General features: G+C 40.7%; 1 protein-coding gene across 1 annotated transcript in view; it reads right to left on the bottom strand.

Annotated features, from left to right (window-relative positions):
- Nucleotides 1–19116, bottom strand: part of LOC133552155 (uncharacterized) — an 89630-nt gene that overhangs the window by 17750 nt on the left and 52764 nt on the right. Inside the window, exon 3 of the mRNA XM_061899511.1 lies at nucleotides 18055–18157. Within this exon, the coding sequence (XP_061755495.1) occupies nucleotides 18055–18157 (103 nt within the window). The remainder of the gene's footprint in view (nucleotides 1–18054; nucleotides 18158–19116) is intronic.

Here is a 19116-nt window from a genome sequence, read left to right as displayed (position 1 = left end):
AGGTACGTCATCACAACAAATGGCAATCAAGCGGTTATTGTCGGAACTATCAGAAAACAAAGCTTTCCACACACACACACACACACACACAAGTGAATGCAAAACATACTTGGTCAACAGCCATACAGGTCATACTGAGGGTGGCCGTATGAACAACTTTATATCACACCTATGGATCATGTTTTGTTTTGTCATGTTTTGGACATTCAGTCATGTTTTGCACTTCCTGGTTTTGTTTGTTTCCATGCCAACCTATTAGTTTCCACCTGGTCCCCTTAAGTCGCGCCCCGGTCCTCAGCCTCTCACACCTGTTTTCTATTACCACAGCCAGTGCTTTCTGTTCATCATTCTGGGAACTTTGCCTTTTGTAGATGCCTGCATATTTTGACCACGACCACGCACCCTTCATGCCTTGCCACGCTGCTACTTTATTTCGACTACGCCACGTGAACCTTTTGTATTTTTTGCCTCAGTGCTAGTTTTTGGTTTATTGAGTATCGTTGATAGTATCTTTTGTCTATTCATTATCATTCATGCCAATCGAGCAAGTGTTTTGGTTTATATTTTTGTAGCCAAGTTCTGTACCTCATTATGAGCGCCCTTAGTTTGTTTATTTTGTATTATAGTGTTTAAATAAACATGAACCTGAACTCAGGCCTGGCTCGTCCTGTAATCGCGCTGCGTCGAAGGAGCAAAACAAATCCACGCCATAGTCCTGACACTTTAACACTGTTACAAATATGCGCCACACTGTGAACCCACACCAAACAAGAATGACAAAACACATTTCGGGAGAACATCCACACCGTAACACAACAGAACAAATACCCAGAACCCCTTGCAGCACTAACTCTTCCGGGACGCTACAATATACACCAAAGCATGTCCCAAATTACGCGCTTCTGTTTTGAGGCATGTTGAAAAAAAATGCACTTTGTGACGTCAATAATAAATATGGCAGTGCCAGTGGCATTTTTTCCCATAACTTGAGTGGATTTATTTCGGAAAACCTTGTTACATTGTTTAATGCATCCAGCGGGGCATCACAACAAAATTAGGCAGAATATTGTGTTAAATCCACGACTGTATAAATCAGCATCAGTTCATATCGGTATCGGTAATTAAGAGTTGGACAATATTGGAATATCGGCAAAGAAGCCATTATCGGACATCCCTAGTTTCAAACGTTTCAGATTGCCATATAACTTTGTACATGTAGTCCATAATATGCAAACACAAACTAGGAATTATTTTACGACCACTAGACTCCGAGCCATCTGGGAATGTGACATCATGGCTCCATATGTTTCACATGACAGCTATGCTAATGTTGGAACCCATTTCCTCAGCCTATCAGCATATTGAGAACCAAAACAGGCACTGACACTCCCCCATATCCACATAGCTTTTATTTGTTGGAAAATAGATTTTGCCCCGGTCAACAGCTACGTGGATTTATCGAGAATATGCAGAAGTATACGTTTCTGTGTCTCTGACTCCTAACGAAGATCAAAGTGAGGACACACCCTTGTTCAACATGTCCCCAGACGTCAGACCGACAGAACGAGGGCCTCATGTTTATTAATTACAGACTGTGTATCTCGGAGCCGGGAGGGGAAAAGAAATACAATTTGTCTTTCACCACAGGAATTCATCCTTTGCTGCTGTGGCTTCTGGCTGCGGTTGGTGGATTGTACGGGTGGCAGAAAAGAAAAAAAAAAAGAAAAAAAAAGGATGGGTGTGCGGGTGATGGAGGCTGGGTGATCCCAGATTTAATTTACAGAGAAGATGGAAAGCCAATACACATGTCGCGGGTGGAAATAGTGGCAATGGACCAACATGGAGGCAAGTTGGCGACCACATATCACAAAATCTATTAATAAAGCCACCATATCACGAGGAGGAAAATATGTATTATTTATTACAACCCTGTTTCCAGATGAGTTGGGAAATTGTGTTAGATGTAAATATAAACGGAATACAATGATTTGCAAATCATCTTCAACCCATATTCTGTTGAATATGCTACAAACAACATATTTGATGTTCAAACTGATAAACTTTTTTTTTATAATCATTAACTAAAGCTTTACTATGTAAAGCAAAAGCCATTTATCAACAACATCCAGACATGCCGCCGGCTTCTCTGGGCCCGAGATCATCTAAGATGGACTGATGCAAAGTGGAAAAGTGTTCTGTGGTTGGACGAGTCCACATTTCAAATTGTTTTTGGAAATATTCAACATCGTGTCATCCGGACCAAAGGGGAAGCGAACCATCCAGACTGTTATCGACTCAAAGTTCAAAAGCCGCATCTGTGATAGTATGGGGGTGCATTAGTGCCCAAGGCATGGGTAACTTAACCATCTGTTTAGGCACCATTAATGCTGAAAGATACATACAGGTTGTGGAACAACATATGCTGCTGTCTTTTTCATGGACGCCCCTGCTTATTTCAGCAAGACAATGCCAAGCCACATTCAGCAAGTGTTACAACAGCATGCCTCGTAAAAAAAGAGTGCGGGTACTTTCCTGGCCCACCTGCAGTCCAGGCCTGTCTCCCATCGAAAATGTGTGGCGCAATATGAAACGTAAAATACGGCAGCGGAGACCCCAAACTGTTGAACGACTGAAGCTCTACATAAAACAAGAATGGGAAAGAATTCCGCTTTCAAAGCTTCAACAATTAGTTTTCTCAGTTCCCAAACGTTTATTGAGTGTTGTTGAAAGAAAAGGTGATGTAACACAGTGGTTTACATGCCCTTTCCCAACTACTTTGGAAAGTGTTGCAGCAATGAAATTCTAAGTTAATAATTATTTGCGAATAAAAAATAAAGTTTATGAGTTTGAACATCAAATATCTTGTCTTTGTAGTGCATTCAACTAAATATGGGTTGAAAATGATTTGCAAATCATTGTATTCCGTTTATATTTACAGCTAACACAATTTCCCAACTCATATGGAAACGGGGTTTGTAAACAAACCACTGGGGGAAAAGCCTTCATGACGAAATGCATAAATAAATCTAAAAACCTAACAATTTAGGAATTTTCTATGCCGCTGGTCCTCATTAGGGTCACAGGTAAGATGGCGTGGCTGGTCGGTAGAGCGCCCGTGTCAGCAACTTGAAGGTGTCAGGTTTTATTCGCGCTGCCGCCGTCATAGTCCTTGGGCGAGACCCTTTACCCACCTGCTCCCAGTGTCACCCACAATGCTTTAAATGCATCCTATAAGATGGTTTTCACTATGTAAAGTGCTTTTAAGTCCATGCGCTATATAAATATAATTTACTTCACTTCGCCAGCTAACTACGAACAATCATATGAAAAAAATATAAAACATTTATAAAATCTAGATTTTTTTTAGCAATAATAATATGTGAATATTTTGGAATATTTCAGTAATATTGCGTTACAATCATCAATTCATGAGCAGGGGGATAAACAGTTTGTATATTCAGATTTCCTGAGGTGGAAGAACATGTTTATTTTGTAATCATCACCTGGAGTGGAAGATCCAGCAATTTTCTACCGCTTGTCCCTTTTTGGTTCGTGGGGGATGCTGGAGCCTATCTCAGATGCATTCAGGCGGAAGGCGGCTTACACCCTGGACAAGTCGGCCTTTAATAATTAATTATTAAAATGTATTGTTTTGAGAGCCACATTTGCAGAAACCATTACCATCCATCATCCATCATCTTCCGCTTATCCGAGGTCGGGTCGCGGGGGCAACAGCCTAAGCAGGGAAACCCAGACTTCCCTCTCCCCAGCCACTTCGTCTAGCTCTTCCCGGGGGATCCCGAGGCGTTCCCAGGCCAGCCGGGAGACATAGTCTTCCCAACGTGTCCTGGGTCTTCCCCGTGGCCTCCTACCGGTTGGACGTGCCCCAAACACCTCCCTAGGGAGGCGTTCGGGTGGCATCCTGACCAGATGCCCGAACCACCTCATCTGGCTCCTCTCGATGTGGAGGAGCAGCGGCTTTACTTTGAGTTCCTCCCGGATGGCAGAGCTTCTCACCCTATCTCTAAGGGAGAGCCCCGCCACCCGGCGGAGGAAACTCATTTAGGCCGCTTGTACCCGTGATCTTATCCTTTCGTTCATGACCCAAAGCTCATGACCATAGGTGAGGATGGGAACGTAGATCGACCGGTAAATTGAGAGCTTTACCTTCCGGCTCAGCTCCTTCTTTTTGTGGTGTGGTGAAGAAACCATTACCATTAATCTTATTTTGTATATATTGGACAACCAGTTCCTCTCCAGTAGACATTTGATTTTTGTCTCATTTTGTCCGTTATAGGAGGACTCTACTGTTTTGATGGACCTTGTGCAAAAAAGCTCGACACTTAAGTGTTTTTTTTTGTTTTTTTTTAAGGAATTTGCTGCAAAAGCCACCAGTTAATTAGCCCTACTTTTTAAAAAGTGAGGTGTTACGGCTCGGACTCCTGCCAACTCGGCTCATCCGTCTGTGCGCACCTCGGGACACGCCCACAGGCGCGTACATCCAGGGACGCGCCACGCACGTCTCCGCCCTGCAGCATCCACCAGCTGCAATCATTCTTCGGCAATCAACACACCTGTCCTTGATGAGCGATCTGCCTTCTTAAGCCTGAACAACCTGCCATCGCTCGCCAGAATATAGTCTTCTGTACCTGTCGCTCCCCGTGTTCTCCTGTGATCCTCTGTTGTTCCCCTTGCCTCCCGGACTGCCCTTTTGGATTCTCGACCTCCCGCTTGGACACGTTCCTCTCGACGTTTCTCGCTCGCCCTGGATTATCTGCCTGCCCCACGGACTTCCGTGTTCTTTCGTCTCTTCTCAACATTTGGTAACACACACGTCAGCTAAATACTTCACATAGAGTGTCACCCATTCCCTTTTGGATATAGTTCACACTCCATTTCCTTAGTTTATTTTTTATTGTTTGATTATTTATATATATATATATATATATATATATATATATATATATATATATATATATATATATATATATATATATATATATATATATATATATATATATATATATATATATATATATATTAGGGGTGGGCAAATTAATGCGTTAATTATGAGTTAACTCATCAATCTATTAACGCCGACAATTATTTTATCGCACATTTGCGTATGTTGTTTACATGCTTTTATTTTGTTAACGCCTTTTCTGAACAAGATGGCGTCGCCAGCGGCGTCGAGGGGCTCTTGGTAAAGATGGAACATTTGGCAAAAATACCGGACAATTCTGCAAATTTCATGGCTGGCTTACAGCGTGGTCACTCCGGGATCACTTACGACCGCCAGACAATTCTGGATGTGGATAGATCGGGCCGTTTTGGACTGAATGACGCGTGCTTGCTAGACCGGCTAGCTAGCATGGGAATACTTTGCCGGCTACATCCAGCGGCCTGTGAAGCAGCGGAGTATTTGTGTTGTCTGTCTATTAATCAATAATGCAGACGAGGAGTGTTGGCTGAGTTCTTAACGTTCGCTTTCAGAGCGTGCATATCACAACATACAAGATGGCGACACAACCTATACCGGGCTACCGCGCATGCTCGTTACTCCTGTTGCATGCTGGGTAGGGTAGTTCTTTTTTCCCTGGCTCATAACATCACAATATAGTACCATGTATATGATGCGTTCAGTTTATCAAAGCACCAAGCAAACAATCGGAAAATTCCCATCATATCAATTCCTAGATATGGTCATAATTATTTTAAGTGCACTACGCAGAATAAACTCAACATTAATAATATTGCTACTACAGATAATTTGATCAAAAATTCCCTAAAACAGCCCACTACCTATAATATAGGTTTTTTAAACTTAAGATCCCTGATAAAAAAAATGTTTCTGCTGTTACCTAAGAAATTGCCTGTTCAGATGTTATGATTGTGGCTCAGAGATTTGTATGTAGATTATATTTATTTTCCATAACAAACAGGATAACTTAAATACCCTGGCAGTGGCAATAAGCTTAAATGTTTGTATTTACATTTTTTGAGTTGATTTTCATAAAATATGCTATTTAACTGCTACTGTTTAACAAGGACTGATTTAAATTGTGTTTGCACAACAAATGTTTTGGCGCTTTTGTTCATGTGGGAGAATATTCCAATAAAGGTGCACTACACACTACTTTTGAATTCATTATTGGGCTTTGCGTATACAATGCAGTTAATCGCGATTAATCGGAGAAATAGTGCGATTAACTTTGATTAAAATTTTTAATCGTTGCCCAGCCCTAATATATATACACACGAATGAATGTTGTATGTCTATCTGTGTTGGCCTTGCAATGAGGTGGCGACTTGTCCAGGGTGTACTCAGCTTTCCGCCCGATTGTAGTTGAGATAGGCGCCAACGCCCCCCGCGACCCCAAAAGGGAATAAGCGGTAGAAAATGGATGGATATATAAATAAAATACATGTTTGGACATTACTGCCACCTGGTGTTAGTCTGCCGTCATCTCCCCTTTTTAAATCATAACATGAGGACCTAAAATGGAGCCTTGAGGAACACCACTTTTCTGCAACTAATGAATTACAAAAAAATTGTTGTACGTTGTAAAACGTTGTAATGTATATGTGTATGAGCTTTGCTATGGAGGTTTTTTCCCCACTCCAGATTGGGCCCCCTTGGCAGCCCAGTCTAGATAAAAACATTTTAACTCATCCTTCCCCAGCATTTACTTTTTTCCCCTCTTTTACGGGGTGCCTTGTGGCGACTCATCAGCGTTCCTGTTCTGTAACCCTTTACACTGTTTGTTTGTGTAATCCAGAACAGGTTTGTGCTGAAAAAAAAGTTCTGTTGTACTTGTGCAAGGACAAGAAAGATCTATCCTATGAAGTAAACAAGATAGAGCAACATTTTAGTTACTTAAATTACTTTGCGGAAAAAAATTGGCAAAAATGGAGAGGACTTAAAGGGGTGCCTTGAGGAACGCCTCAGTTATGTAAATCACAAGTTTGGACCACATAGTTCGATGCAGGGTTAAAATGTCAATGCAAAGATCTGCCAATGTGCTTCCAGAGGTCGAACTTCCTTTACACATCAGGAGCACTTAAGTGTTTTTAGGAATGTGCTGCGAAAAATGTTTGTTTCCCAGGTTTTGAACTGAACTTTTGGGGAATAATAGTCTTACATCACAGGCCAAATTTGGCCCCCCGGCCACCAGTTGAATAGTCTCCTCTAAATTGTAATCTGGAATTTTAGTCTGTTAGATAGCAAAATAGCCTTAAAAGGTTTTTGGCAATTTTTTTTTATAAAACTTTTAGGAAATGTGCAAAATGGACCAACTGATAGGAGTTCGGGCCTGATCCAAATCCTTCCTTCTACGTTACCTTACCTTTACGCTTCTGTGTGTATGTGTGTGTTTCTGTGTGTGTGTGTGTGTGTGTGTGTATTCGCCAAAAGCCTTTGCAGAGATAAGGACTGTGGAAAACTGACAAGAGTGTTCGCTCCCCCCCCCCTTTTTTTTTTTCATTCCTTGATATATGGCTCAAAAAGTTACAGGCAGACTCTAATGTAACTTTCAGGAATGAGATAAAGAACAAGTGATTACATTTTGGGGCTGATCCACATAATTTCTACTATGTTACCTTACGTTTGTGTTACAAACTTCAACTTCTATGCTTGCGGCCCCGCCTCCTCCCACAGAGACAAAGACAGTCTCTGTCTCCAAATGCTAAGGGCAAGTTTTGGTGAAACTTTCAGAGTTAAAAAATGGGATAAGGAACATGCGATTACATTTCCGGGCTGATCAGGACTTTTTTTTTTTAACGATTGGAAGGTTGACCTGGTGGAGGTCTGTGCTCTCCCAGGGCTTTTCTACAAAACCAAAACCAGTAAAGTTGGCACACTGTGTAATTCGCAAATAAAAGCTGAATACATTTATTGGAAAATCCTTTTCAACCTATATTCAATTCAATAGTGTCACGGCCTGGGCGCTATTCCATGCGCATTTATCTGCGCAGCAGGTGGCTGCAATCAATCAGCAATCTGCACACTTGAAGCTGATGAGACACCGCGCTTCTTAAGCCAGTGCAAACCTGCGTTCCGGGCCAGAACGTAGCTACCTGTTCCCGTACAGTAAGCAGACACGTATAGCTCTCTCTCTCTCTCTCTCTCTCTCTCTGTGTTTTATCCTCCTCCCCCGTGTTCATTTGTTGTACAGCAGTCTTCCACCGTTCCCTGGTTACAAGAAGGGTGTCTCGTCTATCGGTATTCCCTCTGGTTCCCTGGCGGCCCTTTTAGATCTTCACCTCCCGCCTTGACACGGGCTCTGACGCCTCGCTCTTGCCACTAACCTCCTGCCTGTCCCTGGATCTCCGAGCTTGCTTTGCCCTCTTGGACTTCCGCAACTCGCTCTACACTCCCGGTAACACTCAACAACATATAATCACTACACATAGCTGCACACATACACATTTTGGGTTAGTTTCACACTTCATAATATTGTATATAAATAAACAAAGCTAAACAACATCCCTGAGTGTGTCCTTCTCCCGCAACAAATAGACTGCAAAGACTGAGAAACTATTTTTTTTTTTTTGCAAGTAATCTTTAACTTAAAATTTAATGGCAGCAACACATCACAAAAAAGTTGGCACAGGGGTATTTTTACCACTGTCTTACATAGCCTTTCCTTTTAACAACACTTAGTAAAACATTTGGGAACTGAGGAGACCAATTTTTGAAGTTTTTCAGGTGAAATTCTTTCTCATTCTTGCCTGATGTACAGCTTAAGTTGTTCAACAGTTGTCGCATTTTTAACTTCATATTGCGCCGTTATATGGTTATTTTCCTCTTTGTTCCGGAGGACACTACGTCCACAGTTTCCAAAAACAATTTGAAATGTAGACTCATCAGACCACAGAACACTTTTACATTGTGCATCAGTCCATCTTAGATAAGCTCGGGCCCAGCTAAGCCGGCAGTGTTTCTGGGTGTTCTTGATAAAAGGCCTTTATTGTGCATAGTACAGTTTTAACTTGCACTTACAGATGTAGACACAAACTGTAGTTACTGAAAGTGGTTTGCTGAAGTGTTCCTGAGCCTGTGTGGTGATATTCTTTACAAAATGATGTCGGTTTTTGATACAGTACCAAAAGGTCAAAGGCATTTAATGTTGGTTTTCAGCCTTGCCGCTTACATGCAGTGATTTCTCCAGATTCTCTGAAGCTTTTGATGATACTATGGGCCGTAGATGGTGAAATCCCTAAATTCCTTGCAACAGCTGGTTGAGAAATGTTCTTAAACTGTTTCACAATTTGCTTACGCATTTGTTTACAAAGAGGTGACCCTCGCCCGATCCTTGTTTGTGAATGACTGGGCATTTAATGGAACCTCCTTTTGTACCCAATCATGGCACCCACATGTTCCCAATTAGCCTGTTCACCTGTGGGATGTTCCAAATAATTGTTTGATGATTATTCTTTAACTTTCTGAGTCTTTTTTGACACTTGTGCCAGCTTTTGTGAAACATGTTGCAGGCACCAAATTCCAAATGAGCTAATATTTGCAAAAAACTACAAAGGTTTCCAGTTTGAACGTTAAGTATCTTGTCTTTGCTGTCTATTCAATTGAATATAAGTTGAAAAGGATTTGCAAATTATTATATTCTGTTCCATTTACACAACTGGTTTAGAGTTTTGTAGTTCTAGATCGAGTTTGTCTTGCCCAAAAACAGGTATACAGAAGGAAGAGGGTTGATACAGCCCCATTTGTCGCGGTTTACCTGACACATGAAATGTGACACGTTTGGGGTGTGCACTATCCACATCCGCCAGATGGCAGTAAATTGTTGAATATTTTAAAACGATTTTTGTGGTGTGGTAAACTATATCGTGTACCATTTTCTTATACGATCGTGAAAAGCATGTTTGTATTTGGTCACAGAATCCTTCAGAGGATTATTCTACCAAGGCCAAAAGTGCACATGTCCATCACAAGCGTATCCAGAAAGTGGGAGCTCTTGCCCCAAGGACATTGAGGAACTTAAGGGATAGCAGCAGTTGGATTTTAGGAGGAAGTGTAAACACAATAACGACATCTGGTGGGAAGCCCTCATAAGTAGGAGTAGAGGAAAGGGGGTCGGAGGTCACCCGACTCAAACCGATCACAGGAAATAGGCTGACTGGCCAAGCAACAAACTGGGTGTTGTCCAGACTGATCAACTCCAAGGCTAGAACAACAAAGAGTAACTGTCTCCGTGTAAAAGGTATTTAAATGCCTACTTAAATTAGATGTTCTATTTAAACGGGGATAGCAGGTCCATTCTATGTGTCATACTTGATCATTTCGCGATATTGCCATATTTTTGCTGAAAGGATTTAGTAGAGAACATCGACGATAAAGTTCGCAACTTTTGGTGCTGATAAAAAAGCCTCGCCTTTAACGGAAGTAGCAGACGATGACGTCACAAGGGTGAGGGCTCCTCACGTCCTCACATTGTTTATAATGGGAGCCTCCAGCAGCAAGAGCTATTCGGACCGAGAATACGAACAATTTCCACATTAATTTGAGCGAGGATGAAAGATTTGTGGATGATGATATTGATAGCGAAGGACTAGAAAAAAATAACAAAATAAAAAAGGCGATTGCATTGGGACGGATGCAGATGTTTTTAGACACATTTACTAGGATAGTTCTGGGAAATCCCTTATCTTTCTATTGTGTTGCTAGCGTTTTAGTGAGATTAAATAGTACCTGATAGTCGGAGGGGTGTGTCCACGGGTGTCCTGACGCCAGTCTCTGAGGAAAGTCGACGGCAGCTGCATGGACGGCGCAGGCTCAGCTGATCTCCGGTAAGAGGCGACTTTTTACCACAATTTTCTCACCGAAACCTGCCGGTTGACAAGTGGTCGGGATCCATGTTCGCTTGACCGCTCTGATCCATAGTAAAGCTTCACCACCGGAAATTTTTAAACAAGGAATCACCGTGTGTTTGTGTGGCTAATGGCTAAAGCTTCCCAACTCTATCTTTCTACGTTGACTTCTCCATTTTTAATTGAACTAATTGCAAAAGATTCAGCAACACAGATGTCCAGAATACTGTTTGATTGCGCGATGAAAAGAGACGACTTTTAGTTGCAAATGGTGCAGGGCTAATATGTTCTGACAGTCCGTGACATCACGCGCACGCGTCATCATTACACAACGTTTTCAACAAGAAATTCCGCGGGAAATTTAAAATTGCAATTTAGTAAACTAAACCGGCCGTATTGGCATGTGTTGCAATGTTAATATTTCATCATTGATATATAAACTGTCAGACTGCGTGCTCGGTAGTAGTGGGTTTCAGTAGGCCTTTAAGGCAGTGGTTCTTAAAGGGGAACATTATCACCAGACCTATGTAAGCGTCAATATATACCTTGATGGTGCAGAAAAAAGACCATATATTTTTTTAACCGATTTCCGAACTTTAAATGGGTGAATTTTGGCAAATTAAACGCCTTTCTGTTTATCGCTCTGGAAGCGATGACGTCAGAATGTGACGTCGCCAAGGTAATACAGCCGCCATTTTCATTTTCAACACATTGTAAACATTGGGTCTCAGCTCTGTTATTTTCCGTTTTTTCGACTACTTTTTGGAACCTTGGAGACATCATGCCTCGTCGGTGTGTTGTCGGAGGGTGTAACAACATTAACAGGGAGGGATTCAAGTTGCACCACTGGCCCGAAGATGCGAAAGTGTCTGCCGCCAGACCCCCATTGAATGTGCGGGAGTGTCTCCACATTTTACCGGCGATGACAGACATGACACAGTGATGTATGGATAACCTGCAGATGCATTTGCAACGATAAAGTCAACAAAATCACAAAGGTGAGTTTTGTTGATGTTGACTAATGTGCTAATCAGACATATTTGGTCGCGGCATGACTGCCAGTTAATCGATGCTAACATGCTACGCTAATCGACGCTAACATGCTAATTACCGGCGGTGCTAAAGCAGACATGGCACAGAGATGTATGGATAACCTGCAGATGCATTTGCAACTATATTACGTTTCCTTCCACCCAAATTTAATGCGAAAAAAACACTTACCAATCAACGGATTTAAGTTGCTCCAGTGTCACAAGATACGAAAGTCCTGATCGTTTGGTCCGCACATTTTACGGGCGATGCTAACGCAGCTATTCGGCCATGCTATGGCTATGAATAGCTATTCGCTCAATAGCTTCAGTTTTTTCTTCAATACTTTCATACTCCAACCATCCGTTTCAATACATGCGTAATCTGTTGAATCGCTTAAGCCGCTGAAATCCGAGTCTGAATCCGAGCTAATGTCGCAATATCTTGCTATATTCGCAATTGTTTGTTTACATTGGCAGCACTGTATGATGTCACAGGGAAATGGATAGTCGCATCGCAAATAGCGAAAATCAAGCACTTTAAAGCTTTTTTAGGGATATTCCGAGACCGGTAAAATTTTGAAAAAAACTTCAAAAAATACAACAAGCCACTGGGAACTGATCTTTATTGTTTTTAACCCTTTTGAAATTGTGATATGTTCCCCTTTAACCTTGTTGGAGATACTGAACCCCACCAGTTTCATATGCGCATCCACCGAACCCTTCTTTAGTGAAAAATAAGTTTTTCAAATTTAAGACAAAGTTATATGATCTTTTACTGGTGCCTGGAGCTGCAGTTCCAATTCGAGACTCCTCGAAACAAATAAAGCTTTTTGTTCGACGATTTCTCGTTGGCCTCTCTTCGGCTCATCACCCAACCAACAAATATACAAAAGTGGCAACAACACACTACATGTTTTTGGTTCACTACTGCAACCTTTTTCGCCCCAAAAAATATCGCTTTCATACAATAGATTGTTTGTTTTTGAGTAGAACGTGTTCGCTTCTAAGCGTGTTTTAGGCGAAGGAGTGAAATCATGCATGTCGAGCTTGGTTACAGCGCAGAATCTTCATTCCGGGATACTCGGAAAAACCTTTGCAACAACAGGTTGGGGGGAAAGCGTGTGCATTATTTATTTTCAGGCTGTGGCGATCAAATCTGTCTTCTTCGCCACACGACCCACTGACTCCCAACCGAGCTTGTCTGTGACTGACACAGCCGCTTATAACCCACAATGCTGGAACATTCCATTTCCCCTGCCTTCCCCGGATATTGTATTATCAGTGCTGGTTCATCAGCGAAGAGGACTTGAATGATTTCTATGAATACAAACAAACATGATCAGACAAGCACTCAGCATCCTCGTAAAATCCACATTTCCACCCCACTACACTCAAAGGTGTGTTTGTGCCTAATCGCCTTTGTTATCCCCCGTTTTTTGAAATCAAAAAGCCCCCCCCCCCCATTATGGATGTTTCTGGCGGACTTAATGCACTCGCTGGAGAATAAATCGAGAGGCGGGAAGTAGCAGCCACTAATACATAAAGATGAAGGAGGGCTTTACCAAGACAAAACCAATTACTTTAGCAATTTCCGAATCACAGTGTGGACTTCGGGTCACTTCACGATGATTGTCCAGGAAATATGGAAAGGCAGAGGACAGAGAGGACGATTCTATTCATTTATCAAGAATGCAAGATTTGTTAGAAGCAGGTAGATCAGAATTTACTGTAGCAAAAACAATGGAATACTGTAAGTAAACATCAGAGCCTCATCTTTTCTGTAGGTTATCACATTTCGAAAAACAGCTAGCTTCCAACATAACAAATTATTAAAGCATATTTATGAAATATATCATTCCAATATGTCATTTTAGCATCCTACATGAATACTAAAAACATGGATGTGCAAGATTAGTAAGGTTATAGCCATGGTATGGCAGCGGTTTTATCAGAACTCAACGTGAATTTAAGGTGGGTTAAAAAATGTTGCGACATCATAGTATTTGTTCCATCCATCCATCCATTTTCTACCGCTTATTCCCTTTTGGGGTTGCGGGTGGCGCTGGCGCCACTTATTAAAAATGCACAAACTAAATAAATATTCTGGAATGTAAAATGTATTAAACCCAGCAAGGTACAGACTCAACACATCCATCCTCATAGCTCACCTTTTAGCATTCACACACATATATACATACATGTGTATATATAAATATACACATATACATACACATTATATATATATACATATACATACACATTATATATATATATATATATATATATATATATATATATATATATATATATATATATATATATATATATATATGCACATATACATACACACACATACATACACACATATATATATATATATATATATATATATATATATATATATATATATATATATATATATATATATATATATATATATATATATATACACACACACACACACACACACACACATATACATATATATATATATATATATATATATATATATATATATATATATATATACATATATATATATATATATATATATATATATATATATATATATATGTATATATATATATACACACACACACACACACACACACACACACACACACACACACACACATAATGTTAATTTTTCTGAAGGAACTCTCCTGAAGGAATCAATAAATTACTATCTACAAACCCCGTTTCCATATGAGTTGGGAAATTGTGTTAGATGTAAATATAAACGGAATACAATGATTGCAAATCATTTTCAACCCATATTCAGTTGAATATGCTACAAAGACAACATATTTGATGTTCACACTGATAAACATTTTGTTGTTGTTGCAAATAATCATTAACTTTAGAATTTGATGCCAGTACCACGTGACAAAGAAGTTGGGAAAGGTGGCAATAAATACTGATAAAGTTGAGGAATGCTCATCCAACACTTCTAAGGATCATCCCACAGGTGTGCAGGCTAATTGGGAACAGGTGGGTGCCATGATTGGGTATAAAAGCAGCTTCCATGAAATGCTAAGTACTTCACAAACAAGGATGGGGCGAGGGTCGCCAATTTGTAAACAAATTGTCGAACAGTTTTAGAACAACATTTCTCAACGAGCTATTGCAAGGAATTTAGGGATTTTACCATCTACGGTCCGTAAAATCATCAAAAAGTTCAGAGGATTTGGAGAAATCACTGCATGCAAGCAATGATATTACGGACTTTTGATCCCTCAGGCGGTACTGTCTGACGAGTTCACATTTAAAATTATATTTGGAAACAGAGGATGTGGGGTCCTCCAGAACAAAGAGGAAAATAACCATTCGAATTGTTATAGGCGCAAAGTTGAAAAGCCAGTATCTGTGATGGTATGGGGGTGTATTAGTGCCCAAGGCATGGGTAACTTACACATCTGTGAAGGCACCATTAATGTTGAAAGGTCCAAACAGGTTTTGGAGCAACATATGTTGTCATCCAAGCAACGTTATCATGGACGCCCCTGCTTATTTCAGCAAGACAAGTGTTACAACAGCATGGCTTCGTAAAAAAAAAAAGAGTGCGGTTACTTTCTTGGCTCGCCTGCAGTCCAGACCTGTTTCCCATTGAAAATATGTGGCGCATTATGAAGCGTATAATACGACAGCTGAGACTCCGGACTGTTGAACGACTGAAGCTCTACATAAAAAAAAGAATGGGAAAGAATTCCACTTTCAAAGCTTCAACAATTAGTTTCCTCAGTTCTCAAACGTTTGAGTGTTGTTAAAAGAAAAGGTGATGTAACACAGTGGTGAACATGCCCTTTCCCAACTACTTTGGCACGTGTTGCAACCATACCAACCAAATTAAGTCAACAATACTTTGTGTGTGTGTGTGTGGCGCAGTGGAAGAGTGGTCGTGCGCAACCCGAGGGCCCCTGGTTCAATCCCCACCTAGTACCAACCTCGTCACGTCCGTTGTGTCCTGAGCAAGACACTTCACCCTTGCTCCTGATGGGTGCTGGTTAGCGCCTTGCATGGCAGCTCCCTCCATCAGTGTGTGAATGTGTGTGTGAATGGGTAAATGTGGAAGTAGTGTCAAAGCGCTTTGAGTACCTTGAAGGTAGAAAAGCGCTATACAAGTACAACCCATTTATTTATTTAACAACAACAACAAAAATAATAATACATAAGAAAGATTAAAGACCAACTAGAGGTCAGGCCACGCCAAGTTTAGGGGCAGCCCTGGATTAAACAATACAAATACCGTATTTTTCGGACTATAAGTCACAGTTTTTTTTATAGTTTGGCCCAGGGTGCGACATATACTCGGGAGCGACTTATGAGTGAAATGATTAACACATTACCGTAAAATACCAAATAATATTATTTATGTCATTCGCAGAAGAGACGGAGAAATGTCAGCAATCATTACACACACGTCAACCAATAAGAATTAGGCGAGGGAGGGTCATGGCAGAAGTGCATTGTGGGTCATGAAATGCTAACTGCTATATGCTACTGCTGTAGCTATTAAAATGGATCATTTCATCGTTTGCGGTAAATTATAAAAACTGAGAAGGGCTGAACAAAAATGGCACCGAAAAGGAAATCATGTACTGCAGATTACAAGCTGGACGTAGTGAAATATGCAGCAGAAAACGACAAGAGGAAGCGAAGCATACCTTTGGAGTTGGCAGAGTTGTTTAGAAGCGACATCGAGGAAGAAGATTTCATCGGATTTATCGATTAGGAGTGACAGATTGTTTGGTAAAGGTATAGCATGTTCTATATGTTATAGTTATTTGAATGACTCTTACCATAATAAGTTACGTTAACATACCAGGCACCTTCTCCGTTGGTTATTTATGCCTCATATGACGTACACTTATTCAGCCTGTTGTTCACTATTCTTTATTTATTTTAAATTGCCTTTCAAATGTCTATTTTTAGTGTTGGATTTTATCAAATAAATTTCCCCCAAAAATGCGACTTATACTCCAGTGTGACGTATATATGTTTTTTTCCTTTTTTATTATGCATTTTCGGCCGGTGCAACGTATACTCCGGAGCGATTTATAATCCGTAAAATACGGTAAATCACAATTTTACGGTTCGGACAGGTTCAAGATGAAATAATAAACAATATATATAAAAAAAATTATAAATTAAATATACATTTAAAATAAATGTAAAATTGATGTTTTACTTTCTTCTAGTCCAGGGGTCTCAGACACGCAAGTTTTGAAAGTTTAATTTTAGAGCGGCCCGCGAGTTTTATATGAATGCCGCTTGACAGCGTTGTGTTATTTGGGTCCAAAATGGCTTTTTCAAATGTTCTGGATTGCCTACCCCTGCATTAGTGGAAAAGCGGCAAATGCTTGAAAGCGACAGAGATATTGCCATGGAGACTAGGGTTTTCTTAGCGCCTGGCTGCAGTCACACCGCGACACCTGTCCGTCAGTAATAACAGTCCCCGATAACCTGGACCAATTCAAACCGTTATGTTTAATTTGCATTGCCTCACATGATGAACACTACATATATTTTTTATATGACGGCGAATAACACTCCAGGGGGCCGTCTCTTTTTTGCGCTCGCTATCCTGGTACTTTCCCGGCTATTGTCCGCCGACCGCCGCGTTGCTGTAGGGAGGAAAAGCGTGACGGCACACATTGCGGACATAACATTCTTCTCCGTGCGTCGGCTAAATAGAAATATAACAAGATAACAATAATGACTGTGCATGTGAGCTGTATGCTTGGTATTTTTATGTATTTTTATCTATTTATCTATGTTCTTATGTATGACTTTTGCACTAAATTAGTTCGCATACAATTTCGTTGTACAATGTACGATGACAATAAAGATATATTCTATTCTATTCTAAATATATTCCACAACCCCAAACATGTCTTTTTCAAAGCCTGCAGTGAAGAGAAAGGTTAGTGATGAGCAAAGACAATTCCTGGAAAAGTGGGAGATGCAATATTTCTTTTTTGAGCACAGGGGCGACCCGACGTGTCTTATTTGCACACACAAGGGATACAATTTAAAATGTCATTATACAACTAGACATGCAAAAAAAATTTTAAGAAATATTGTCTTGCGTCCTAGCCTCACCCAGACTCTGCGTCTAGTGGCCCCCAGGTGAATTGAGTTTGAGACCCCTGTACTAGTCAGACAAGATTTCGGAATAACAAATGTAATATTTTACCTTGATGTTGAGACTTCCTCGCCCTTTTTTTGATCGCTTGAGGGATAAGAATGTGTCTTCGTCTCTTGAATGATCCGCCTTTGACTCTGGAGTGCATTTGTGCCTTTTTCCAAAACAGGATGACAAAAAAAAAAAGAAAAGAATATGGTGACAAAAAACAGCAGTAAACAAAGAGTCTGGCACCCCCCAAACATATCCTCTCCTCTTTCCTCAAACACAGGTGTATGAGCTCTCCTTAAACACCTAATTATGCACACACCCACCTGTGCCCATGTGACCTACAACTCCTCAAACCAAACGACACGCCCACAACCACACACTGCTACTCAAACTCCTAATTCTGTCTCCAACACTTGGTATGTTTCAACTGCCAATAACAGGAACCTGGAAATAGGTATCGGTATAATGTTGTTAATAAATGTTAATTGTTTAAAAAAACAAAAAAACATTTAAGGCCTACTGAAATGAGATTTTCTTATTTAAACGGGGATAGCAGGTCCATTCTATGTGTCATACTTAATCATTTCGCGATATTGACATATTTTTGCTGAAAGGATTTAGTAGAGAACATCGACGATGAAGTTTGCAACTTTTGGTCGCTAATAAAAAAGCCTTGCCTGTACCGGAAGTAGCAGACGATATGCGCGTGATGTCACGGGTTGCGGAGCTCCACACATCTGAACATTGTTTACAATCATGGCCACCAGCAGCTAGAGCGATTCGGACCGAGAAAGCGACAAATTTCCCATTAATTTGAGTGAGGATGAAAGATTCGTGGATGAGGATAGTGAGAGTGAAGGACTAGAAAAAAATATATAATAATAAAAAGACCAGGGCAGTGGGAGCGATTCAGATGTACATTTACTAGGATAATTCTGAAAAATCCCTTATCTGCTTATTGTGTTACTAGTCTTTTAGTGAGATTATATGGTACCTGAAAGTCAGAAGGGTGTGGCCACAGATGTGTCTCCGGTGGGAGGAGGTAAGAGTGTCCACAGCTGCAGGAGGACGCAAGCTCCGCTCATGTCTACGGCAAGAGCCGACGTATTACCACAATTTTCT

Source organism: Nerophis ophidion, linkage group LG04 (assembly GCF_033978795.1).
Source record: "Nerophis ophidion isolate RoL-2023_Sa linkage group LG04, RoL_Noph_v1.0, whole genome shotgun sequence".
Classification (NCBI taxonomy): domain Eukaryota; kingdom Metazoa; phylum Chordata; class Actinopteri; order Syngnathiformes; family Syngnathidae; genus Nerophis; species Nerophis ophidion.
Note: the sequence above shows the minus strand (reverse complement) of the source record. Positions and strands in the feature narration are given on the sequence as shown.